Source organism: Castor canadensis, chromosome 14, assembly GCF_047511655.1.
Source record: "Castor canadensis chromosome 14, mCasCan1.hap1v2, whole genome shotgun sequence".
NCBI lineage: Eukaryota > Metazoa > Chordata > Mammalia > Rodentia > Castoridae > Castor > Castor canadensis.
In genome coordinates this window covers 36,493,571-36,521,370 of record NC_133399.1, presented here as the reverse complement: position 1 = coordinate 36,521,370, position 27,800 = coordinate 36,493,571, and the positions used below count along the sequence as shown (strand labels likewise).

General features: G+C 41.7%; 1 protein-coding gene across 1 annotated transcript; it reads left to right on the top strand.

Moving 5' to 3' along the window:
* Window positions 1-23,314: 23,314 nt before the first annotated feature.
* Actl9 (actin like 9) lies at window positions 23,315-24,565 on the top strand. The gene has a single exon (XM_074054273.1). It carries the CDS (start codon window positions 23,315-23,317, stop codon window positions 24,563-24,565), a length of 1,251 nt encoding a protein of 416 aa, XP_073910374.1.
* Window positions 24,566-27,800: the final 3,235 nt, after the last annotated feature.

Here is a 27,800-nt window from a genome sequence, read left to right as displayed (position 1 = left end):
ATCATGTTCTTTGTTTCACTTTGGTGTTTATACAGTGCTTCTATGGTTTCTTTTATTTCTTCTTGTGCTTTTTCAAATTCTCTATTTTTTTTCTTGGAATTTCTTGAGTGTCTCCTGTACGTTTTGGTTGACCATATTCAGTATCATCTCTACAAAATTCTCATTGATTACCTGTAGTATTTCTTCTTTTAGATTGTTCTTGTGGGCTTCATTGGGTTCTTTGGCATAATTTATCTTCATTTTGTTGGAGTCTGGATCTGAATATCTGTTTTCTTCATTTCTCTTTGGCTTCTGTACTAATTTTTTGCTGTGGGGAAACTGGTTTCCCTGTTTTTTCTGTCTTCCCATCATTGCCCTTGGTGTTGTTATTGTCCCTGTACTGTGTGCAATTAAGTATTTTCTAGCTTGTAATAACAATGGTGATATTTAGAATGGAAGGGTGAGAGGAGATGGAAAGCAAAGAAGTGAAAGAAAAAGGGAAAAACAAATAAACAAACAAGTAGAAAAAAGCAAAACAAACAGACAACAAAAAAGTTTCAAAGATATAAACAGGGAGATATAGTGTACTAATCAACAGTAAACTGAACAGGTATTAGAGAGACAGAGAGAGGATTGAAAATAAAAAATAAATAAATGAAAAATATAGTAATGAAAAAATAAAAAATATGTATATAAAAAAATCTCCAAGTTCAAATGCAATAAAGTTTCACTCTTAATAATTTTGGTGTTCATCCCTCAGAAGTAGTCCTATCCTGGAGATGGTGTCTCAGAAGTAGTTCTATCGTTGTCTCATCAAAGGGGAAAAACACTAAAAAAAAACAAAAACAAAAACAAAAACCAGCACAAAACAAAAAAAACCCACAAAGTGTCCCAAGTTCAAATGCAATACAGTTTCAGTAGGTTTTTCAGCATGCAAGTGTAGTTCTGTTGTTGTCTCATCAAAGGAAGAGAGAAAAAAAAAAGAGTCTGGAGACAGTTCTTTGAATGGCTCTCTGGGGCTGTTGCTCACCTGGCCACTGCTGTCAGCCAGCTGTTGCTGGAGGCTTTATTTGTGCAAATCTCAGGACTGAGCTTAACACTCCCCTGGCCCCTCAGGCTTTGTTTACTCAGAGTTTTCCTGGGCTTGACCACCACTGCTATAAGCTTTCCCTTTCCAAGCACACTGGGGGAGGTGACACTGCACCAGCTTTCTCAGGCCAGCGTGTTTATTTACAATTCACATGGGAAGTGGGTCTTCCCCCCTCTCCTGTGGGGTTTTCCTCCCACTGCCACTTTTACAAGCTTTCCTGCTCCTGGTTGCTGGGCAGTGCAACTGCTCCTGCCTTCTCTGGCTGGCTTGTTTATTTACACCTCACGTGGGAAGTGGGTCTTCCCCCCTGTCCTGTGGAGTTTTCCTCCCACTGCCACTTTTACAAGCTTTCCCATTCCTGGTTGCTGGGCATATGCCACCACTCCTGCCTTCTCCAGCCCGCTTGTGAAGGATTTTCCTTCCCCCCTTCTTCACCACTCAGAGCACCCCGCCCTCTTTGCTACGTGACTTTTTTGTTGTTATTGTTTATTATTCAGTTTCTCTTTTTTCCCTGGGAGGGGGTCGGTCTGTCCAGGAGTCTATGCTGATCTGGCCCAGGATTGTCTGTGGGAGTACCACGTACCACTTAGCTCACCTTGTGGTCCGTGTCTTCCCAAGCCATCTGGGCACTGGCATCTGGCGGCAGTGCGGGAGCCTTCCTGGTTTCTCCATTTAACATGAAGTGGAGATGCTATGCGCAGGCTGGAGGTGTGGAGGAGTCAAAGTTTTGCCTCTTCTGGGTGGTTTTTCCTCCACCCAGCGTCTCTCCAAGATTTTACTTTAGGAGGCATGCTTTCTGCTTCCTCCCTCTAGCTGCCATCTTGGAATTCCCCTAAAAATTCTTAACAAAATATTTGCAAACCAAATTCAGCAACAAATTTAAAAGATCATGCACCATGATCAAGTAAGTGTCATTCCAAGAATGTTTCAACATATGCAAATTAATGCAAATAATATAGCACATAAATAGAATAAATGAAAAACTCTCATGAACATCTCAATAGATACAAGAAAAGCCTTTGACAAAATTCAACATTGCTTCATGATAAAAGCCGTGAAGAAGCTATAAGAACAGAATGGTTTCACCTCAATATAGGAAAGATTATATATAAAAAGCCTACAGTCAACACCATCTTAAATGGGCAAAAACTGAAATCATTTCCTCAAGTCAGGAACGAGACCATGGTGTCCACTTTCCACACTCTTATTAAATATAGTTCTGGGATTCCTAGCCAGAGCAATAAGAAAAGAGAAAGAAATAAATGGACTCAAATAGGGAAAGAAGTCCCTGTTTGCCAATGATGTGACCTTATGCTTAAAAGATCATAAAGACTCCACCTAAAAATGGCAGTATTTGAAAAAACACTTTCAGCAAAGTCACAGAATATAAAATTAACATACAAAAATCAGTAGCTTTCATACATCCAACAATGAAAGGGATGAGAAAGAAACCAGGAAACCATTCCATTCAAAAATAAAATACATAGGAATAAGCTTAACTGAGGAGGTGAAAGACCTCAACAGCAACAACTATAAAACCTTGAAGACAGCAGAAGATGGAAAGACCTGCATGCTCATACATTGGCAAAATTAATATTGTGAAAATGGCTATACTTTTGAAAGCAATTGACAGATTCACTGTAATTCCCACCAGTGTCATATCTTCACAGAAATAGAAAAGCAATGCAAAAAAAATTAAAATTAAAACTGAAGTATAAAAGACCCTGAACAGCCAAAGCAATCCTAAGCAAACAAGCAATGCTGGAGGTATCACAATACCAGACTTGAAATTATACTACAGAGCCATAGTAAAACCAGTAAGGTACTGGCACTATATATATCTATAGATATATATAGATATAGATATAGATATATAGATATATAATAGAAGACCTACAAATAAAAACACACAGCTATAGCCAATTGATTTCTGAAAAAAACTGTTTATCTACAGTAACTCTGCTCACCCCTCAGGGCTCTATCTCAAGGCTTCCCCACTCACTGTGTTCCAGCACACAAGCAGTTTGGTGGAGGAGGGCAGTAGGAAAGACGCCCCTCAGAGCCCAGGGACCTTGGGCCTTGGTGCTTAAAGAGCCTGCACCCCTTTTCAGCCACAGGATGGTGATTTCCATTTGTCACAAGTTTTGCAACTTTCACAGGACTCTGCCCAGCACAATGAGCTGTGTTCTCTCTGGGCCTCACATCGGGATCTGCTGGAGGGTTGGCAGCTGCTGCTTCTGCAGCAGGACCCAGGACCTCCAAGCATGCCTCAAGGCCTCACTCCTGTTATATAGGCCCAGTAGACTCCAACTAGTGGAGGCATCATGGTGCCACCCACTCTGCACAGCCTGCGGGGGCTGTCTCTGCTGACAGTGGGTGCTGGGTCCTGCCCAGCCCAGACCAGCAGACTGTGCGGCTGTTGCTGGAAGTTGTCCAGCACCCAAATGGGTGACCCCTTGGACATGGGCATGGCAACCACAACTCCCATGGCCCAGGGATCCAGCACAGTAGGGACCATTCATGTCTTGGGGACTTTTCAGAAACCTGCAAGATCTATGAGTGTGCCTCAGTGGCTGTTATAACAAATGACCACTGACACAGTGGCTCCCCCAACACATTTGTTTTCTTGTGGCTCTGGAGGTCAGATGGCTGCAATAAGTGCCATGGGGCCAAAGTTACAGCATTGATAGCAACAGCTGATTCCTCTAGATATTTCTAGGAGAATCCACTGCCTGAGTTTTCCCAGCTTCAAGAGGCAGCCTCATGGTGACCTATGCTGCATCCTTACAGCAAGCTTTCTGACCCTCAGCTTCCTGTCACCTTCTCAGGAGGAACCTGTGACAACACTGGGCCTGGAAGATCCAGGTGGTCCCCATCTCTTAACCCTATCTTCCAGATCCTTTTTCCCTGAGAGGTGACATACCAATAGGAACCAGGATACAGGACAGAGCCATCTTCAAGGGACTGATGTTCCGCTTCCATGATCCTTTGGCAGTCCCCTTCTCCCCCCTCCTCTGCTTTACCTCTCAGGCAAAAGGACCAACACACACACAGCAGTTCCTCCCTGACCCCACCTTCTCTTCCGAACAAGATTTTTTTTCCTTTTCTATTACATTTGTATTAGCATATATTACATTTTTATTAGTATATAGTACAGGGAGATTTCATTATTACATTTGCATATGTGCTTACAATGTATTTTAATCGGACATAAATTCTTTTTTTCATTGTTGTACTGGGAGTCACTTTCTGTGTGCAGGATCCCTTGCAGAATCTTTTGTAATGGTGGCTTTGTGGTCACATATCGTTTTAGTTTCTGCTTATCATGGAAGACTTTTATTGCTCCATCTATTTTGAATGATAGCCTTGCTGGGTAGAGTATCCTGGGGTTGAAGTTATTTTCATTCAGTGCCCGGAAGATCTCAACCCACGCTCTTCTTGCTTTTAATGTTTCTGTTGAGAAGTCTGCTGTGATTTTGATGGGTTTACCTTTGTATGTTACTTGTTTTTTCTCTCTTACAGCCTTCAATATTCTTTCCTTAGTTTCTGAACTTGTTGTTTTAATGATGATATGTCGTGGGGTAGTTCTATTTTGATCTGGTCTGTTTGGTGTCCTGGGGGCCTCTTGCATTTGTATGGGAATACCTTTCTCTAGATTTGGGAAATTTTCCGTTATTATTTTGTTGAATATATTACGCATTCCTTTCGCTTGCACCTCTTCTCCTTCTTCAATGCCCATGATTCTCAAGTTTGGTCTTTTGATGGAGTCGGTGAGTTCTTGCATTTTCTTTTCACAAGTCTTGAGTTGTTTAATTAATAGTTCTTCAGTTTTTCCTTTAATTACCATTTCATCTTCAAGTTCTGAGATTCTGTCTTCTGTTTGTTCTATTCTGCTGGATTGGCCTTCCATTTTGTTTTGCAGTTCTGTTTCGTTCTTTTTTCTGAGGTTTTCCATATCCTGGCAGTTTTCTTCTTTATTGTTGTCTATTTTTGTCCTGAGTTCATTTATCCATTTATTCATTGTGTTCTCTCTTTCACTTTGGTGTTTATACAGTGCTTCTATGGTTTCCTTTATTTCTTCTTTTGCTTTTTCAAATTCTCTATTTTTATTGTCTTGGAATTTCTTGAGTGTCTCCTGTACATTTTGGTTGACCCTATCCAGTATCATCTCTATAAAATTCTCATTGAGTACTTGTAGTATGTCTTCTTTTAAATTATTCTTGTGGGCTTCATTGGGTCCTTTGGCATAGTTTATCTTCATTTTGTTGGAGTCTGGATCTGAGTTTCTGTTCTCTTCATTCCCCTCTGGTTCCTGTACTAAGTTTTTGCTGTGGGGAAACTGGTTTCCCTGTTTTTTCTGTCTTCCTGTCATTGTCCTTGGTGTTGTTACTGTCCTTGTACTGTGTGTAATTAAGTATTTTCTAGCTTGTAATAATAACAATGGTAATATTTAGAATGGAAGAGTGAGATGAGATGGAAAGCAAGAAGTTAAAGAAAAGGGGAAAACAAATACACAGACAAGAGGGAGAAAGCAGAACAAGGTATCAGACAAGAGAGTTTCAAAGGTATAAACAGAGAGTGTTAGTGTACTAATCGACAGTAAGCTGAACAGACATTAGAGAGACAGAGAGAGGATTGAAAATCAAAGAGAAAAAAATAAAAAAATAAGTAAATGAAAGTAATATCTATATATAAAAATGAATTAAAATAAAATGGAAAATAGAAAATTAAAAAAAAAAAAACCAAAAAACTTCCAAGTTTATATGCAATGCAGTTTCAGTCTTAATAATTTGGGTGTCCGTCTCAATCTCCAGTCCTGGAGTTGGTGCCTCAGATGTTGTTCTGTAGTTGTCTTATCAAAGGGTATGCATAAAGTAGAACAAAACTATACACCACACACACACACACACACACACACACACACACAAAAGCCCCACCAAGTGTCCCCAGTTCAAATGCAATACAGTTTCAGTAAGTTTTTTGGCTTGCAGGTGTAATTCGGTTGTTCTCTCATCAAAGGTAGGGAGAAAAATAAAAAAAAGCATCTGGAGACAGTTCTGAGAATGGTATCTGCAACTGTGGCTTGCCTACCTGCTGCTCTCAGCCTGTAGCTGGCGGCGTTATTTATGCAGATCTCTGGGGTGAGCTAGCACTCACCTGGTCCCACAGGCTTTGTTTGCTCAGAGTTCTCCTGTGCGGGAGCCTCTGCTACAGGCTTTCCCCTTTCCAAGCACTGGGAAAGGTGACACTGTCGCCACGTTGTCAGGTCTGTGTGTTTATTTACAGTTCGTGTGGGAGGTGGGTCTTCCCCCCTCTCCTGTGCAGTTCTCCTCCCAGTGCCACTTTCACAAGCTTTCCTGCTCCTGCTTACTGGGCGGTGCTGCTGCTCCTGCCAGCCGCCATGTTTGTTTACAGTTCACGTGGGAAGTGGGTCTTCCCTCCTCTCACAAGCTTCCCCGCTCCTGGTTGCTGGGCGTGCACCCCGCTCCCGCCAGAGGCTCTCCAGCCTGCCCGGCTTGTTTATTTACAGTCCCGGGAAGGATTCCCTTCCCCCAATCTTCAGCGCTCAGGGCGCCCCACCCTCTTTCCAGCGTGTCTTAACTGTTCTTATTGCTTAGTACTCAGTTTCTCTTTTTTTTCCCAGGTGGAGGTCAGTCTGTCCAGGGGGCTATGCTGCTCTGGCCCAGGCTTGTCTGTGGGGCTACCATGGTACCGCAAAGCTCACCTGGTCCGCGTCTTCCCACACCGTATGGGCGCCGGCCACTGGCAGCCCCAGGGGCCCTCCTTGGTTCTCCGTTTAACGTGAAGTGGAGATTCTCTGCACCGGCTGGAGATGTGGAGGGGTCAAAGTTATGCCTTTTCTCAGTGATTATGCCTGCAAAGTGTGTCTCCAGCATCTCTCCAAGATTTCACTATAGGAGGGTCGCTTTCTGCTTCCTACCTCTAGCCGCCATCTTGGAATCTCACTGTACTGGGAATACATTATGACATTTACCAAAGTTCTTGCAATATATGATAGTTGAATTCACCCACTCTTTGAGTCTCCTGTTCCTTCCCCCCCATTCCTGGAATAGTTTTTCCATTTTCATACGTGAGTATAATATTTCCACCATTTTTATTGGCCCTGTTTCCTGTGCCCTATAGTCTCCTGCAGCCAGGACCTTAAGCAAAATGAAACCACAGTGCCCTCTGTTTTCAGATTGCAAAGGATGTCAATGTGGGCCTGTGAAGCAGGGAACTGGGTGCAGGGCCTTCTGGTCTTACTAGAGTTTTCCCTGCATCCAGTCATCTCCACAGAGTGAGCTAGGGCACACTCTGACACACAGGGAACAAGGGAACAGGGACCTTAGCTCCTTTCTTACAGCCACATTGCAGCTTCCCACCCAGCCTCAGCTAAGGCTCCTGGCCTGGCCTCCATTGGCCTCTCCTCTCCTCCCTCTGCCTGTGGCTTACCCTCTAAGAGGCCCAGGCTCTGACCTTGTGGCCTCTGTACACTCTGCAGTCAACCACTGAAGAGGGGGCCTTTGTCCAGAATCCTCATGCCACCTACTGAAGACTCACAGTGCTGTCATGGTGGCTACTACCACCACCACTGAATCTGGGCCCCACATGACATCCTGAGGAGCTGGTCTTCAGCTGTTGGCCCAGCCACTGAAGACTTTTTCTACTGAAAAAGTTCCATGCATTCACCATAACTAAATAAAATATGCTTTTAAATCATTTAATGTATTTATCTGCTCATTTATGTCTTTGGCAAAATTGTTGAGGCTGTTTTTTAGATTTATTCTATCATGTGTACCTTAGAATTGTAGAATTGGTTTGTCATGTGCTGTAATAAATGTTCAGTAACTCAGGCTGACAATGTATTGAATTAGTAGGTAAATTCGAGGGGAGAAACAGTGATGACCAATAGCAAGTTTTCCTTTCCATGTTCAGGTACACCTTTCCACCTATGCTATCTCACCTATATTAATCCTCTGTTCAACAGACAGGTATATATCCTACTTTGATATGTTAGATACAAACAGAATATAATGTCAATAAATGTCACACTTTTCCCTGGGTATCTTATATAATATATAAAATAAAACTGAGAGATAGAAGGAAAATTGCCTTCTCTCCCAAGTTATTTCTTCTGTGTAAGAAAAGCATAATTTCTTGTATCGAACTTGAGTTAACTTGCCGGTTCTTATATTTAGGTTGTTGGATTTTTAGGACAATTCAAGCATGTGATCTTGTAATGGCCTCTTATAATCATATTTTTCAGTCTTTTTTCATCTCCCTTCTTTTTATCTTAAGTTGCTAATATGTTGTGATTACATAGCTGACCATGGGCTGCCTCTGTTACCTCTGTATCAGGTGGGAAAGCTGCAAAGATTTTACCATCAAAAATGATGTACATGTTATACTTTGGGCCACAGTCTTTATTTAATGAAAACATTTCCTAGGAAGTAGGCACTCAGAATGTGCTGGAGAAAGAGTGTGCCCAGAAAAGTAACAGCAGCTAATTATTGAGCAAGGTTCAGGTAACTGTCCACTGACATCTGACCAAGAAAGCTTGCCTAGCTGCAGAATGAAGTGTGAGTCAGACATAAGGAATACTTCTTCTAGAACCAAATTGGTTTTAAACCACGGAGAGGAGTGGAAGACACTGCCAACCTGGGCAAGGCTCTGGGAAGAGGAGATCAGGAGGTCACAGCCTGCAAGGATAGAGTCCATGGAACAGTGGTAACCACTACCCCCCATCTCCAGCATCAGACCTTACAGGTAGAAATCTTACGTTCTGCACTATCCATTTCTGCCAAGTAATAACCACTACCCTACCCCAGAGAAGAAGCCCTCTGGTGAATGACACAAAGAAAAATAGGAAGCCAAACCAACAAACTTTTTCCACTTGGCAGCAGGCTGCTGAATCAGCCACAGAAAGAAAACTCAATGGACAATTTATACTGAAACCTCACTGTTGACATTTAGAGGATGGGAAACCATCTCTTTGATTATTTTATTTTTGTGTTTTAGTTTTAGTTTTCCCTTGTATTATTTTTCCATTTTCCTCTTTTCTTTGACAGATCACTTTTTAGGGAAACTTTTTAAACCACACTGGTTGGTTTAAGTGTTTACAAATAATTTTTTATCTTCTTATACAATTTTCTTTTTGTTGCTATAATTTGCTTGTGTTATTTATTCAATTAGAAACTCATTTCCTTGATCTCCTTTGACTTATTTTTTTTCCATTTTTTATTGTTGTGCTGAGTGGGGGCACATTGTGGCATTTACAATAATTCTTTCAATATATCAACTATATCATACTTGAATTCACTCCCTCTATCATTCTCCTTTACTTCCCCTTCCCCCATTCCTGGAATAGTTCCAACAGGTATCATTTACATTTACAGATATATATATATATATATACACACACACACACAGTAGTTATACTATATTCACCCTCCTCCACCCTTTCCCCACATCCTCCTCCCTCCCACTGGTACCAACTCCCCCAGACAGGACCTGTTCCACCCTCCTGTTCCCCAATTTTGTAAAAGAAAAAACAATCTTTTTGCTTATTTAAGATAGCTACACAGGGAGTTTCCTTGTGGCACTTCCACGTATATGTATGTATTGTAGCCCAAATTGTTTCATCTCCTCTATTTTTCTTCTTTCTTCCTTAGTCCCTTTCTTATGGTGGTTTCAACAGGTGTAAAAATTCATTTTCTATAGAGAGTAAATCAACTATATTACCTTCTTAATGTCCTTCTTTTACCCTCCCTCTCTCATATGTGACCTCCCTTTAGTGTGACCTGTTTTTCATAATATTGCTATATTTGTATTAGGTGTATATTTCATATATGAGAGAAAACATGTGGCTTTTGGCTTTCTGAACCTGGCTAACTTCACTTAAGTTGATGTTCTCCAATTCCATCCATTTGCCTGCGAATGACAGCATTTCATTCTTCTTTGTGGGTGAATAAAATTCCATTGTATATAATACCATATTTTCCTAATCTATTCCTCAGTAGTGGAGAACCTTGGCTGTTTCCATAGTTTAGCTATTGTGCATAGGGCTTCAGGTGCCTTTATTGTAACCTGACTTACATTCCTTCAGGTATATCCCTATAAGTGGTATTCCTGGATCATATGGCAGTTCTATTTTTAGTTTATTGAAGAGCCTTCATACTGTTTTTCATAGCGCTTGTACTAATTTGCATTCCCACCAACAGCGTATAAGGGTTCCTTTTTCTCCACATCCTTGCCAACATTTTTTGATGCTTGTGTTCTTGATGATAGCCATTCTAACAGGAGTGAGGTAGAATCTTAATGTGGTTTTGATTTGAATCTCCTTTATGGCCATGGATATTGAGCAATTTCTTCATGCATTTTAGCCATTTGGACTTCTTCCCTTGAAAAATCTCTGTTCAGATTTAGGTCACTGAGTATAGTTTTTTAAGCTGCCTGTATATTCTGGTTATCAAATCCTTGTCAGTTGTATACCTGGCAAAGGTTTTCTCCCATTCTATGGACAGCCTCTTCAATTTAGAAATCACATATCTTTTGTTGTGCAGAAGCTTTTTTATTTCATGTACTTGGCCTATTTTTTACCTATTATTCTAGCTGTCATTTTTATTATTGTTATTTTATCTTTTAATGTATTTTTACACAGGCTTAGAGACAGGCTTTCCCCACATGGTCCCGCCTGGCCTGCCATTTACACTATCCCTGACTCAACATCCAGAATACAGTGCTTGTAGATGTGACCCAGCAGATCCAATTTTTAATGCTTAATTTTTAGCCACCACTTCTTCTCTGTCCTTATTTCCTAATTTTTATTCTCTCTCTGTCCTCAATTAGATTAGTTTGCTAGCGCTCTTAATTTGTGTTCTTTCTCCATTAATCTTTGTACAAATTTTCATTATTATTGTTTTTAACTGGTTGTTTGCTACATTTTATTAATATTGTTATTGTTATTATTTGCTGTTATTAATATGATTGTATTTATCATTCTCACATCATCCTTAGTTGGATTCCATCTATCTATTCCCATCCTCTTTCTCATTCTCCCCAATTTTCTTTTTCCTCTTCTCATTCCATTTTGATTATCTCTATATCTCTTGTAATATTCACCAGTACTATGCCTCTTTATTTTTTTATTCCTGTTCATATTTAAAAGTATCTTCTAAGTTCACATAGTAGTATCTTTCTCCCTATCTTTATTAGAGTTGTGGTAAAATTTTTAATTAGTTATTACTATATTTTCATGGTGGGCATATCTAGCAATTGTGGTTGCCTTTGTAGATAGTTTAATCCTCTTTAAGCATTGCTATGAGATAGGACCAGTACATTAGGCAGGTCCAGTGAATGAGCTATTTCCCCAGTCCAGTGGTGAGAAACTGCACATCAATTTTGCCATTAAACAGTTCCATCTGAATATTGCAAATTCTTCTACTGAAAGAATACAGGATATTAAAACCCTCCAGCCATTAACTTGGTCACAGATGTGCAAATCCCAACATAGAATGCAGCATGAAAAAGCAAGGCAACATGACTCCTTCAAAAGTCAACAATCCCACAATAATGGATGGTAATGACAGTGAAGGGGATGAAATCCTAGATAAGGAATTCTAAAGAATAAGACTGATCAATGAACTCAAAAAGACATGAATAAACACTTGTATGAATTCAAGTGGAATAAATATAAACAATTTGATGAAATAGGAAAAACAATGTAAGATATGAAAGAGAAATTCAGTGAAGAACAAGAGAAATAGACTATTGCAGAGGCAAGATGACAGCTCAGTAACATCCCCTGGCATCTTTCCTCACAAGCACACCCAAGTGAACAGTTACTCTCATACCAGACTTCCTCCTGAATAGGCAAAGAAATGAGGACTGGCTGAAAATTAGATGTGATTACACCAGTATCTCATGAACATGCTGGCATGTGCTGAATGGTGGACACAAATGAATGGTGGACACAAAATGGTGGGTGTTAGTAGGCATAGAATGATCATAGAGTCTGGCCAGGAGGGAGTCCAGTGAGTGCAGCCATGATGATTGGTACCCCAAGCCATACTGGATAGCTCTGATATGGAAACCATGGGACTGCACCACATCATCACAGAAACCCCCTATGCATCTAAAGATAGAGTCTTGAAGTCAGTACAGTCCTGCCATTCTGACAGGTGCATCTAGGAAATCAATGTAGGGTTAAGCCCTGTGACAGCGGTGAGAAGGTCAGGAAACCGAGAGTCCAGCTCTGCAGTCTCAGGGTGGAGAACCATATAGGTGGGGAATTGCAGAGTCTGCGAGTTGGCAGGGCCTGGGAGACAGAGAACACACAGGTCAAGTAGAGAGATAAACAAAAGTCTGAGAAGTTAGGAGCCCAGGCCCTGGGCACCAGCACAGGAAACTGAAATCAGAATTCTGGGATCTATATTTCTATACTGTTGCCCCAGTTCAGGACCCTGAGCACATTCTCCCACTAGTCAAAATCCCCAAACCAGACAGCCCCTACTGCCCTAACCAGCCTTTTTGGCTGAAAAAAAAAACTCTTCTGGGGAGGAAAGGCAGCCAAATTCCAATAACAAAGAAAAAATTTACATTTTTTTCGTTTGTCTTTATGGGGTTTTGGTTTGTTTGTTTTTGACTACTTTTGTTCTTTCTTTCTGGCTTTCTTGTCTTGTTCTTTTTCTTCCTTGATTTTTTTTTTTTTTGCAGTCACTAAAGGTAAGCCACAACACCCACATTTTAATACTCAATTTTATTCCCTGTGTATTCCTTCCCTTCCTAATCACCCTGTCCACTTATACTTTATTTCTGGCAACAATTAGAGTAGTTTGCCCTCTTATTATTTTTTTCTTTCTCTAGTCCCTATGCCACAATCATTCTTTGTTGTCAATATTTTGGCAGATATTTATACTGCCAGATTATTTTAGTTCATTCTTTTTCTCTTTTCTTTCTCACTCTAACTTTCATCCCAATCTTTTTTATCTCCTTCTTTCTCAATACATCCTTCTATTAATTTTAGCCACCTCCCCTTCCATGCTTATTACATCATACATCTTGTACTATTCACTAATATTATCCCTCTATCTTCTTTTCTTTACTACCCATATTAACTATGCTTTCATAGTTCATGAAGTATTATCTTTGCTTGTTTATTCCTCTACAGATCCTACAGCAGTAGCAGTGACTGTGTTTAATAAAGGATTGCTGTATCTTCATACTTGATGTGTTTATCAAATGTGACTGCTTCTTAGCTAATTTTCTTTTCTTTGACTGGAGTAGGGGTCTGGAGCCAGTGTCTTCATCACTGTGGACAAAATGTTTGACTATGGAGCCACACCCTCAGTCCGGTGGTAAATACACCATAACCATGCCATGACCTAGACCTGCATAAACATTGTGGATGGGAACTCACAGAAGAGAGACAGGTGAATGGAGTGGGGGGTGAAAATGATCAAGGTATTTCACATTTATGTATAAAGGTAGAATAAACAAACCCATTAAAACTTGATTTTAAAAAAGAAGAGGGGGAGAAGAAAGTAATAAGGTGAATCTGATGAAAGTATGTTATATACATGAAATATAACAATGAAATCCCTTTGTACAATTAATATATGCCAATAAAAAAATCAGAGAGCTCTCAAACAAATTAGTAAACAAGAACCAATCTTACAATTACTGGGTGAATAGAAATAATAAATATTCCAGGTGAAATTAATGACATAGACACTAAAGAAACAACACAAATAACCAATGGAAAAAAAAGTTGAGAGAGAATTCCAAGATGGCGGCTAGAGGTAGGAAGCAGAAAGCGACCCTCCTATAGTGAAATCTTGGAGAGACGTTGGAGACACACTTTGCAGGCATAATCACCGAGAAAAGGCATAACTTTGACTCCTCCACATCTCCAGCCGGCGCAGAGAATCTCCACTTCACGTTAAACGGAGAACCGAGGAGGCCCCCGGGCCGCCAGTGGCCGGCGCCCATACGGCTTGGGAAGACGCGGACCAGGTGAGCTTCGTGGTACCGCAGTTCCCCCACAGACAAGCCTGGGCCAGAGCAGCATAGCCCCCTGGACAGACTGACGTCCACCCGGGAAAAAAAGAGAAACTGAGTACTAAGCAATAAGAACAGTTAAGACACGCTGGAAAGAGGGTGGGGCGCCCTGAGCGCTGAAGATTGGGGGAAGGGACTCCTTCCCGGGACTGTAAATAAACAAGCCGGGTGGGCCGGAGAGGCTCTGGCGGGAGCGGGGCGCGCCAGCAACCAGGAGCGGGGACGCTTGTGAGAGGAGGAAAGACCCACTTCCCACGTGAACTGTAAATAAACACGCAGGCCTGACAACGCGGGGCAGTGTCGCCTTTCCCAGTGCTTGGAAAGGGAAAAGCCTGTAGCAGAGGCCCCCCTCCCCCGCACAGGAGAACTCTGAGCAAACAAAGCCTGTGGGACCAGGTGAGTGCTAAGCTCACCCCAGAGATCTGCATAAATAACGCCGCCAGCTACAGGCTGAGAGCAGCAGACAGGCAAGCCACAGTTGCAGATACCACTCTCAGAACTGCCTCCAGACGCTTTTTTTTTCTTTTTCTCCCTACCTTTGATGAGAGAACAACCGAATTACACCTGCAACCCGAAAAACTTACTGAAACTGTATTGCATTTGAACTGGGGACACTTGGTGGGGCTTTTTTTTTTTTTCTCTTCTGTGTGTGTGTGAGTGTAGTTTTGTTCTACTTTATGCATCCCCTTTGATGAGACAACTACAGAACAACATCTGAGGCACCAACTCCAGGACTGGAGATTGAGACGGACATCCAAATTATTAAGACTGAAATTGCATTGCATATAAACTTGGAAGTTTTTTGGTTTTTTGGTTTTTTTTGTTTTTTTTAATTTTCTATTTTCCATTTTATTTTAATTCATTTTTATAAATAGATATTACTTTCATATACTTATTTTTTATTTTTTTTATCTTTGATTTTCAATCCTCTCTCTGTCACTCTATTCTCTGTTCAGCTTACTGTCGATTAGTACACTAACACTCCCTGTTTATACCTTTGAAACTCTCTTGTCTGATACCTTGTTCTGCTTTCTCCCTCTTGTCTGTATATTTGTTTTCCCCTTTTCTTTAACTTCTTGCTTTCCATCTCAGCTCACTCTTCCATTCTCAATATTACCATTGTTATTATTACAAGCTAGAAAATACTTAATTACACACAGTACAAGGACAGTAACAACACCAAGGACAATGACAGGAAGACAGAAAAAACAAGGAAACCAGTTTCCCCACAGCAAAAAATTAGTACAGGAACCAGAGGGGAATGAAGAGAACAGAAACTCAGAGCCAGACTCCAACAAAATGAAGATAAACTATGACAAAGGACCCAATGAAGCCTACAAGAATAATTTAAAAGAAGACATACTACAAGTACTCAATGAGAATTTTATAGAGATGATACTGGATAGGGTCAACCAAAATGTACAGGAGACACTCAAGAAATTCCAAGACAATAAAAATAGAGAATTTGAAAAAGCAAAAGAAGAAATAAAGGAAACCATAGAAGCACTGTATAAACACCAAAATGAAAGAGAGAACACAATGAATAAATGGATAAATGAACTCAGGACAAAAATAGACAACAATAAAGAAGAAAACAGCCAGGATATGGAAAACCTCAGAAAAAAGAACGAAACAGAACTGCAAAACAAAACGGAAGGCCAATCCAGCAGAATAGAACAAACAGAAGACAGAATCTCAGAACTTGAAGATGAAATGGTAATTAAAGGAAAAACTGAAGAACTACTAATTAAACAACTCAAGACCTGTGAAAAGAAAATGCAAGAACTCACCGACTCCATCAAAAGACCAAACTTGAGAATCATGGGCATCGAAGAAGGAGAAGAGGTGCAAGCGAAGGGAATGCGTAATATATTCAACAAAATAATAACGGAAAATTTCCCAAATCTAGAGAAAGATATTCCCATACAAATGCAAGAGGCCTCCAGGACACCAAACAGACCAGATCAAAATAGAACTACTCCACGACATATCATCATTAAAACAAGTTCAGAAACTAAGGAAAGAATATTGAAGGCTGCAAGAGAGAAAAAACAAGTAACATACAAAGGTAAACCCATCAAAATCACAGCAGACTTCTCAACAGAAACATTAAAAGCAAGAAGAGCGTGGGTTGAGATCTTCCGGGCACTGAATGAAAATAACTTCAACCCCAGGATACTCTACCCAGCAAAGCTATCATTCAAAATAGATGGAGCAATAAAAGTCTTCCATGATAAGCAGAAACTAAAACAATATGTGACCACAAAGCCACCATTACAAAAGATTCTGCAAGGGATCCTGCACACAGAAAGTGACACCCAACTTAACCATGAAAAGGCAGGCAGCACCAAACCACAGGATAAGAAAAAGCAAGACAGTAGAGAGTAACATCAAGTTAGGTACACACAATCAAACCTTCAAACAACTAAGATAACTAAATGGCAGGAATCACCACATACCTATCAGTACTAACACTTAATGTTAATGGACTTAATTCACCCATCAAAAGACACCGTTTGACAAAATGGATTAAAAAAGAAGATCCAACAATTTGTTGCTTACAGGAGACTCATCTCACCGACAGAAACAAGCATATGCTTAGGATGAAAGGCTGGAAGAAGATTTACCAAGCCAATGGCCCCCGAAAACAAGCAGGAGTAGCAATACTTATCTCTGACAAAGTAGACTTCAAACCTACATTGATCAAACGAGATAAAGAAGGACATTCCATACTACTAAAAGGGGAAATAGACCAAAAGGAAATAATAATCATCAATCTGTACACACCCAATGTCAACGCACCCAATTTCATCAAACATACCCTGAAAGACCTAAAAGCATATATAAATGCCAACACAGTGGTTGTGGGAGACTTTAACACTCCATTATCATCAATAGATAGGTCATCCAAACAAAAACTCAATAAAGAAATCCAAGATCTAAAATATGCAATAGATCAAGTGGACCTAGTAGATGTCTACAGAACATTTCATCCAACCTCTACACAATATACATTCTTCTCAGCAGCCCATGGAACCTTCTCCAAAATAGATCATATCCTAGGGCACAAAGCAAGCCTCAGCAAATATAAGAAAATAGAAATAATACCATGCATACTATCTGACCACAATGCAGTAAAAGTAGAACTCAACAACAAAAGTAAAGACAAAAAACATGCAAACAGCTGGAAACTAAATAACTCATTACTTAATGAAAAATGGATCATCGATGCAATAAAAGAGGAAATTAAAAAGTTCCTAGAAGTCAATGAAAATGAAAACACAACCTACCGGAACCTATGGGACACAGCTAAGGCAGTCTTGAGAGGAAAGTTTATAGCCATGAGTGCATATATTAAAAAGATTTAAAGATCCCAAATCAATGACCTAATGATACATCTCAAACTCCTAGAAAAACAAGAACAAGCAAATCCCAAAACAAATAGAAGGAGAGAAATAATAAAAATAAGAGCTGAAATCAACGAAATAGAAACCAAAAAAACCATACAAAGAATTAATGAAACAAAAAGTTGGTTCTTTGAAAAAATAAACAAGATCGATAGACCCCTGGCAAACCTGACTAAAATGAGGAGAGAAAAAACCCAAATTAGTAGAATGAGGAATGCAAAAGGGGAGATAACAACAAACACCATGGAAGTCCAGGAAATCATCAGAGACTACTTTGAGAACCTATATTCAAATAAATTTGAAAATCTAAAAGAAATGGACAGATTTCTAGATACATATGATCATCCAAAACTGAACCAAGAGGAAATTAATCACCTGAATAGACCTATAACACAAAATGAAATTGAAGCAGCAATCAAGAGTCTCCCCAAAAAGAAAAGTCCAGGACCTGATGGATTCTCTGCTGAATTCTATCAGACCTTTAAAGAAGAACTGATACCAACCCTCCTTAAACTGTTCCATGAAATAGAAAGGGAAGGAAAACTGCCAAACACATTTTATGAAGCCACTATTACACTTATCCCAAAACCAGGCAAAGACACCTCCAAAAAGGAGAACTATAGGCCAATCTCCTTAATGAACATTGATGCAAAAATCCTCAACAAAATAATGGCAAATTGAATTCAGCAACACATCAAAAAGATTATTCACCACGACCAGGTAGGCTTCATCCCAGGGATGCAGGGGTGGTTCAACATACGAAAATCAATAAACGTAATAAACCACATTAACAGAAGCAAAGACAAAAACCACTTGATCATCTCAATAGATGCAGAAAAAGCCTTTGATAAGATCCAACATCATTTCATGATAAAAGCTCTAAGAAAACTAGGAATAGAAGGAAAGTTCCTCAACATTATAAAAGCTATATATGACAAACCTACAGCCAGCATTATACTTAACGGAGAAAAATTAAAACCATTCCCTCTAAAATCAGGAACCAGACAAGGATGCCCACTATCTCCACTCCTATTCAACATAGTACTGGAATTCCTAGCCAGAGCAATTAGGCAAGAAGAAGGAATAAAAGGAATACAAATAGGTAAAGAAACTGTCAAAATATCCCTATTTGCAGACGACATGATCCTATACCTTAAAGACCCAAAAAACTCTACTCAGAAGCTTCTAGACATCATCAATAGCTATAGCAAGGTAGCAGGATATAAAATCAACATAGAAAAATCGTTAGCATTTCTATACACTAACAATGAGCAAACGGAAAAAGAATGTATGAAAACAATTCCATTTACAATAGCCTCAAAAAAAATCAAATACCTAGGTGTAAACCTAACAAAAGATGTGAAAGACCTCTACAAGGAAAACTATACACTTCTGAAGAAAGAGATTGAGGAAGACTATAGAAAGTGGAGAGATCTCCCATGCTCATGGATTGGTAGAATCAACATAGTAAAAATGTCTATACTCCCAAAAGTAATCTACATGTTTAATGCAATTCCCATCAAAATTCCAATGACATTCATCAAAGAGATTGAAAAATCTACTGTTAAATTTATATGGAAACACAAGAGGCCACGAATAGCCAAGGCAATACTCAGTCAAAAGAACAATGCAGGAGGTATCACAATACCTGACTTCAAACTATATTACAAAGCAATAATAATAAAAACAGCATGGTACTGGCACAAAAACAGACATGAAGACCAGTGGAACAGAATAGAGGATCCAGATATGAAGCCACACAACTATAAGCAACTTATCTTTGACAAAGGAGCTAAAAATATACGATGGAGAAATAGCAGCCTCTTCAACAAAAACTGCTGGGAAAACTGGTTAGCAGTCTGCAAAAAACTGAAACTAGATCCATGTATATCACCCTATACCAAGATTAACTCAAAATGGATCAAGGATCTGAATATCAGACCCCAAACTCTTAAGTTGATACAAGAAAGAGTAGGAAATACTCTGGAGTTAGTAGGTATAGGTAAGAACTTTCTCAATGAAACCCCAGCAGCACAGCAACTAAGAGATAGCATAGATAAATGGGACCTCATAAAACTAAAAAGCTTCTGTTCATCAAAAGAAATGGTCTCTAAACTGAAGAGAACACCCACAGAGTGGGAGAAAATATTTGCCAACTATACATCAGACAAAGGACTGATAACCAGAATATACAGGGAACTTAAAAAAATAAATTCTCCCAAAACTAATGAACCAATAAAGAAATGGGCACGTGAACTAAACAGAACTTTCTCAAAAGAAGAAATTCAAATGGCCAGAAAACACATGAAAAAATGCTCACCATCTCTAGCAATAAAGGAAATGCAAATTAAAACCACACTAAGATTCCACCTCACCCCTGTTAGAATAGCCATCATCAGCAACACCACCAACAACAGGTGTTGGCGAGGATGCGGGGAAAAAGGAACCCTCTTACACTGTTGGTGGGAATGTAGACTAGTACAACCACTCTGGAAAAAAATTTGGAGGCTACTTAAAAAGCTGGACATCGATCTACCATTTGATCCAGCAATACCACTCTTGGGGATATACCCAAAAGACTGTTACTCCAGAGGCACCTGCACATCCATGTTTATTGCGGCACTATTCACAATAGCCAAGTTATGGAAACAGCCAAGATGCCCCAGCACTGACGAATGGATTAAGAAAATGTGGTATCTATACACAATGGAATTTTATGCAGCCATGAAGAAGAACGAAATGTTATCATTCGCTGGTAAATGGATGGAATTGGAGAACATCATTCTGAGTGAGGTTAGCCTGGCTCAAAAGACCAAAAATCGTATGTTCTCCCTCATATGTGTACATTAGATCAAGGGCAAACACAACAAGGGGATTGGACTATGAGCACATGATAAAAGCGAGAGCACACAAGGGAGGGGTGAGGATAGGTAAGACACCTAAAAAACTAGCTAGCATTTGTTGCCCTTAACGCAGAGAAACTAAAGCAGATACCTTAAAGCAACTGAGGCCAATAGGAGAAGGGGACCAGGAACTAGAGAAAAGGTTAGATTAAAAAGAATTAACCTAGAAGGTAACACCCATGCACAGGAAATCAATGTGAGTCAATGCCCTGTATAGCTATCCTTATCTCAACCAGCAAAACCCCTTGTTCCTTCCTATTATTGCTTATACTCTCTCTACAACAAAATTAGAGATAAGGGCAAAATAGTTTCTGCTGGGTATTGAGGGGGGGAGCGGGAGGGGGTGGAGTGGGTGGTAAGGGAGGGGGTGGGGGCAGGGGGGAGAAATAAACCAAGCCTTGTATGCACATATGAATAATAAAAGAAAAATGAAAAAAAAATATGTTAAAAAAAAAAGAAAAAAAAATAAATAAAAGGAGTCCACATATATTGGGAAAAGAGATATAAAAAATAAAAAAAAAAGAAAAAAAAAAAAAAAAGAAAAAAAGTTGACTCGTTGGAAAGATAAGGTTGATAAACCCTGACTTAAACTAAGCAAAAGAAGAATGGAGAAGGCTCAATTTAGTAAAATTAGAGATGAAAAGGGGGTATCAAAATACCAATGAAATCGAGAGTATTTGAAAAGTTAAATTCTAATGAAAAATAATTTGAAAAGTTATGTTCTAATGAACTGGAAAATCTAGAAGCAAAGAATCAGTATCTACATGCATTTGACCTACCAAAATTAAAACAAGGATGTAAAGCACATAAACAGATCTACAACAAACAATGAGGTTGAAACATAATAAAAAGTCTCTTCCCGGGTGCAGGTGGCTCATGCCTGTAATCCTAGCTACTCAGAATGCAGAGATCAGTAGAATTTTGGTTCAAAGTCAGCACAGACAAACAGTTTCTGAAACCCTATCTCAAACCCATCACAAAAAAGGGCTGGCCAAGTGACTCAAGTAGTAGAGCAACTGCCTAGCAAGTGTGAGGGCATGAGGCCCTGAGTTAAAACCCCAGTGCTATATACAGAGAGAGAAATCTCCCAACAAAAGCCCAGGATCAGAACAATTCACTGCTAAATTCTACCTGACCTGTAGGAAAGAACTAACACCAATGTGCCTCAATCTATCCCATTAAAAGGAAGGAACACTACCAAATTCATTCATAAAACCAGAATTACCATGATACCAAGACTTTATAAAGGAGCAAGGAGGGGAAGGGGAAGGGGAAATTAAGGGGAATGGGCAAGGGAAAGGGAAGAGAAGGGAAGGGGTAAGGAAAAGGAAAGGCAAGGAATGGAAAGAAAAGATAAGTAAGTATGGGAAAAGAAAGGAAAGGAAGGAGAAAAAACAAAAGAAAATTACAGATTTCCCTGATGAGCAAAAACTCAATTCCCAATGAAAACCTTGCAAAATGAATTAAACAACACATTAAAAAGTACATACATCATGATCAAGTTGGTTTCATTCCAAAATACAATGGATGGCTCAACATAAGCAAATTGATTAACATATAAACAGAATCAAGGGCAAAAAAAATACATAATCATCTCTTTAGATGCACAAAAAAACCTTTGACAAAACTCAACATCATTTCATGTTAAAATATAGGAAAAATAAAGAATAGAAGGAAGATGCCTCAACATAATAAGGTATAATGAGTCCACATTATAGCTAACACCGTAACAGAGAAAAACTGAAACCATTTCCTCTAAAGTAAGGAACGACACAAGTGTGTTTACCCTCCCTACTCTTATATTCAATATAGTGCCAGAACCCCTAACCAGACCAACCATGCAAGAGAAATAAAGAGGAAACAAATAAGGAAGGAAGAATTCAAATTATCCCATTTTCAGATGATATGAGCTTATAATCCAAAGACTCTAATAAGTCTACCAAAAACAACTCCTAGATCTTATTTTCCTATTCTATATATCAGAAATGAATGAGCGGAGAAATAAATCAGTAAAACAATCCCACTCACAATAGCCTCAAAAAATTGAATACAAAGAAAGTTAGCTAAGAAGGTGAAAGAGTTCAGCTACATTCCCAGTCCTGCTGTCCTTCACCCAACTGCCCACCCCCTTCTACCTATACTGGAAGCCCTTGCCTGTATCCCAAGGGCTCCCTCTTACCAGTAGGGAACAAGGAAAAGTTCCAGGAGAGAAGGCAGAACCCCTCCCCCATATATGAGACTACAGAGTGAAAACCAGGGAACGATCCCAGGAAAGGGAGGGACAACTGAGGTCAAATGTGACAATTTTCTACTTGGCAAGAAGGGCACATGGAGAGTGATTCAGGCAAGAGGGAAAAGAGTAGGCAAAAGTCTTAGGATAGGATGCCTGTTCTCCCTCTTCTCCCTTACCCATACATAAGGCCTCTCATTCCTGCTGGAAATCAGAAAGCCAGATTGAATGGTTACCTTCTGATTGATATTTTCAGGACACATGACAAGGTACTAGAGAAGGACTCCTGGGTCTTGGCTGTCTGTGCTGAGTGGTAGATAATGATGTGCACTTGAGATTCTGTGTGCGTGGAACATGGGAGGGGTTCTGCAATCAGTGAGCTGAGTCACAGGTCCCTACTCCCTCTCCAAATTTGGCACTTTGGAGATAATCCTGAATAGATGGGGCCCTGAGGTAGGGAGAGAGTCCTGCTCTCCCTTTGCATTGTGAGGTCTTCAGAAGACTGAGACTGGTGGGGTAATGTCATAAACCACTGGCCTACCCCTTTCCCTCTCTGCCCTGACAGGGCCTCTTCTCCCCTGATTCCCCCCACCCCAGTGAAAAGTGGTCAGCCTTGCTGAACAGCCTCACCAGGCCACCTGCAGTCATGGATGTAAATGACCCCAAGCTCCAGGAACCCCAGCCTTCCCCAGAAACCCCCAGGCCTGACCTGAAACCCAGCTCAATCCTGGTGAACAAGAGTCTGCCGCAAGACTCCCCCAGCATGGTGGGCAACAGGGTGCTGCCAAAGACAGGAGCTGTGGTTATTGACATGGGCACCGGTATCTGTAAGGTGGGCTTCGCTGGACAGTCCCTACCCACCTACACCGTGGCCACCATTGTGGGCTGCCAGCCCAAGAAACAAACCACTGAGGGACAGCCAGAGCTGGAAACATTTATTGGAAAGGCAGCCCACTCACACTCGGAGCTGAAGCTGGTGCAGCCTGTCCGCAATGGCATAGTGGTGGACTGGGAAGCAGCCGAACTCATCTGGCGCCACATGCTGGAGCATGACCTCCAAGTGGCCACCCAGGACCACCCGCTGCTCTTCTCTGATCCACCCTTCAGCCCCACCACCAACCGCGAGAAGTTGGTGGAAGTGGCCTTTGAGTCACTGTGCTCACCAGCCATGTATGTAGCATCCCAGTCAGTGTTGTCAGTCTATGCCCATGGATGTGTCAGTGGGCTAGTGGTGGACACTGGCCATGGAGTCAGCTGTACGGTGCCTGTCTATCAGGGATACAACCTGCCCCAGGCCATTGAGCGCCTGGACCTGGCCGGCACCCACCTGACCGCCTTCTTAGCAGAGATGCTGCTGGGATCTGGCTTCCAGTTGCAACAGCAGGACCTGGACACTGCGGAGAACATCAAGCACCGTTACTGCTACGTGGCTTCAGATTTCCAGAAGAAGCAGGCACAGATGGACCAAGACTGCCAGAAGTCCCTGAAGCTACCAGATGGACGTACTGTCACACTGGGAAAGGAGCTGTTCCAGTGTCCAGAGCTGCTTTTCCATCCCCCAGAGATCCCAGGGCTGTCACCCGTGGGCCTCCCCACCATGGCGGAACAGAGCCTCTGCAAGGTGCCCCAGATTCTGCGACCTGACATTGCCCAGAACGTGCTGCTGTGCGGAGGCTCCTCACTTTTTACTGGGTTTGAAAGTCGCTTCAGGGCGGAGCTGCTGCTCTCTCTGCCCCCGGAGACCCACGTGGTGGTGGCCGCCCAGCCCACCAGAAACTTCTCGGTGTGGATCGGAGGGTCCATCCTGGCCTCCCTGCGCGCCTTCCAGTCCTGCTGGGTCCTGCGGGAAGAGTATGAGGAACAGGGTCCCCACATCGTGTACCGCAAATGCTACTGACCAGCGATAGGGTGGGAAGGGGTGTGGACAGTAAAGCCTCCCAACCTACTCAGCTCTGATCTGTTGTCCTCTGAGCTACTCCATCTACCTAATCCCACCCACACACTTCTTAGGTTCTGACCCTACCCAAAGACCCACCCAACTGAGATTCCCCTAAAAACATCTGGCCTAAAGTATTTCCCGTGATCTATTCCTTGAGAGACCTCAGTTTTGACCTCTAAACCTACCTCCCCCATAACCAACCTTTAACACAACACCCTCTTCTAATCCTGTCAATCAGGAATCTTTAGGCCACACACACATCCAAGACACCCTCAGGTTAGAAAGACACACATTGGCCAGCCCCCAGACATCCTCAGATACTGACCCCTAGTCCCACCCCCATAACAGGTCACTTTGGATAAAAACTTCCAAGAGTCCCCTGGTCTCTAAATCCCCAATCCACACTTCTGATAGTTTCCTCAAACGCATCCCCCCTACCCCCCATAGGGTGCTCCACAAACCCTTCCAGAATTCTTCCATGACTCTCCAACCCCTAAGTGTAATCCCATGATCTGAACCCTATTTTCTAATCTTCCCAAGTCACCCTTTAGGTTCCACTGGTTCTCAAAACCCTATCCTAGTTCACCCACAGACTCTGCACAGAAGTGTTGAGTCTTCATCTGCCACAGAGACCCATGTTCAGACCTCAAGGGTCTCCCATACAATGACCACTAAAGGATCCCTGGTATCCAAAACTCATGGCTGAAACTCTCCCCTCCCCACCTCGTGATTTGTTTCCTCAAACCTCCCTCACAGGAGGCCCTTTCATTGATTTTCCTGTAACGCATCTCCTGTCCAGACCTCACAAAGGACACCAAGTTCAAGACCTCAAAACCAGGATTGATTCCATTACTGTAAGCTCACACCCTTACTCTGTTTCCCCCAGAAATATTTACACCATCTATATCCCCAGGCACCATCTGACTCCACTCATCCCATAGACTCCACACACAAGTGCTGAGTCTCCATCTACCCCAGAGACCCATGTTCTAACTTCAAGGCTCTCCCATACAATGACCACTAAAGAATACCTAGTATCCAAAGTTCATCTCTGAAACTCTCCCCTCTCCCCCTCATGACTTATTCCCCCAAACCATCCACACATTTGCCCCATCATCAGTGTTCCCATAAACCATCTCCAATCCATACTGTACAAAGAACACCAAGTTCAAGACCCCAAAACCTAGGATGGCCCCTTTTACTGTAAGCTCACTGTTTCCCTCAGAAATACTCCCATACTGTATCACAGGACCCAATCTGACCCTACTCACTAGCCCCTCAAATCCTCGCAAGAAAGCTCTGGGCTTCCCAAATTTAGACCCTACTCTCAACCTCAGGAACTTCCTATGTTGACACCATTAACATAAGCCTTCCTCCATGTTGTGACTTCCCAATTCCCCCCACAGAATCTCTTCAAAGACACATTTCCAGAGTCATACCACGTTGAACTCCAGGACGTACCACTCTGGATCTTTCACAGACTTCCTACAGCCCACCCCAGGAACAGTCCCCAGGCCCTCTCCTATCAGTCCAGACTAGGATACCTAATGATGTTCTGAGAGCTTCCCAGTCCTCTGTGACACTTAGGCAAATACTCTAGTGAGAGCTCCTATCTGACACAGTCTCCCTCCACCTGCTCCCACACAGGTCCCCAGGGCCAATTGTCTCAGACGCTCCAGCCTCATTTCCTTCCATTCTGTTACAAGTTTATTCAGAGCCAAGGACCATCTCCACCTACATCTCATATCCTATTTCTGAGACTTACGCCCTCCATCCCACCTGAGGAACATCTGCCCAGTTTATCGGTACTATAAACACATACTGCCAGAGTTTACCCAAGTCCTCATAAGGTCCCCAGGTCCCCAGTTCCCCCAGGAATCATTTATTCCCTCATCAGTCATTACACAGCATCTGTCTACGTTGCCCAGGCTGGTATCAATATTCCCACTTCAACCTCCCCTCCCATGTAGCTGGGACTACAGGTGTACAGGTGTGTGCTGCACACAATTCCTAACTTTTTAGACCTTGCCTTCTTGCTGTGTTTTTTTTCTTTTTTAATTATGTGTGTCTCTACTGCTGTCTGGTTCTCTATATCTTTCTCTCTCTCTCTCTCTCTCTCTCTCTCTCTCTCTCTCTCTCTCTCTCTCTCTTTCTCTGTCTCCCCCATTTCCCCATGAACCCATCTGACCTGCTCCCCCAAGTTTTCCATCAGAAAACAGTAATGGGTGAGGGTCCTGCTACCCAACCCATTCACTTCCACTGGAGCCTGGGGACTGGGCTAATTTGAGTCCTCCATTTGGGGAAGGGCAGACAGGCCAAGATCCTCAGATCACAGTCCTGCTGAGTTGGAAACACACACACACACACACACACGCACACACACTGTCATGGGGTCCCCTTCCCTTAAAGCAGCTTCAAGCTATGGATATACAAGAACTCTCCCCCTCTCTGCACCTGCTTGTTTAAGGATATAAGCAGATACTTATTCTTCTTCCCACCAGGAGGCAGCACATCCAAGTTCAAGATTCCAAGGACTGCATTGAATTTAGTACAAGGTCTGAAACAAGCCAGTTACCCAGACCTGAAGCAAAAACCACCACAAGTGAGAGGGGAATGGGTAGGGAAGAAGAGTGAGGGGAATGGGAGGTAAAGAGAAAGAGATAGAAGAATTAGGAGAAGAGAGCTAGTGGGAGAGACAGAGAGGGAGAGAAACAAGGGAATAGGAGAAGGGAAAGAGGAATAGCTTGAATCTCAAATATAACAGGCAGTGGGGGTGCAGAAAATCACCCCTAAGCCCCCAGCCTACTAACAAATCCACAGGGCCCTCATTTAAACCAAGCCACACTTCCCTGAGCTCTAATCCTTACCTTGGCCATAAATGTCATATATAACCCTGCTGACAGGAGCATTTACACACTCCCAGTGAGAAAGAGGTGATTATTGCAAAGCTATTAGAAATCTCACCTCCTCCTATGAATCACAGGTAAGGCTCTACCCAACACCCATCCCTAGCTCTGAGAACTGAGAACCCCCAAGATCCTGACACCCATCATGCCCGCCATCCCCTAGAGTCTTCATTCTCCCAAGCTCAGTGTCCCCACTTTCCTCAATTTCTGGTTAAAGTCATTCACACATCCATTCCTCAAACATTCATTGATCACACACTGTGCTGAAATCTATGGAAAGCACCATT

Bases quoted from the DNA above. Each gene is read 5' to 3' on its own strand.
- Actl9 (XM_074054273.1), top strand. From the start codon at position 23,315: ATGGATGTAAATGACCCCAAGCTCCAGGAACCCCAGCCTTCCCCAGAA.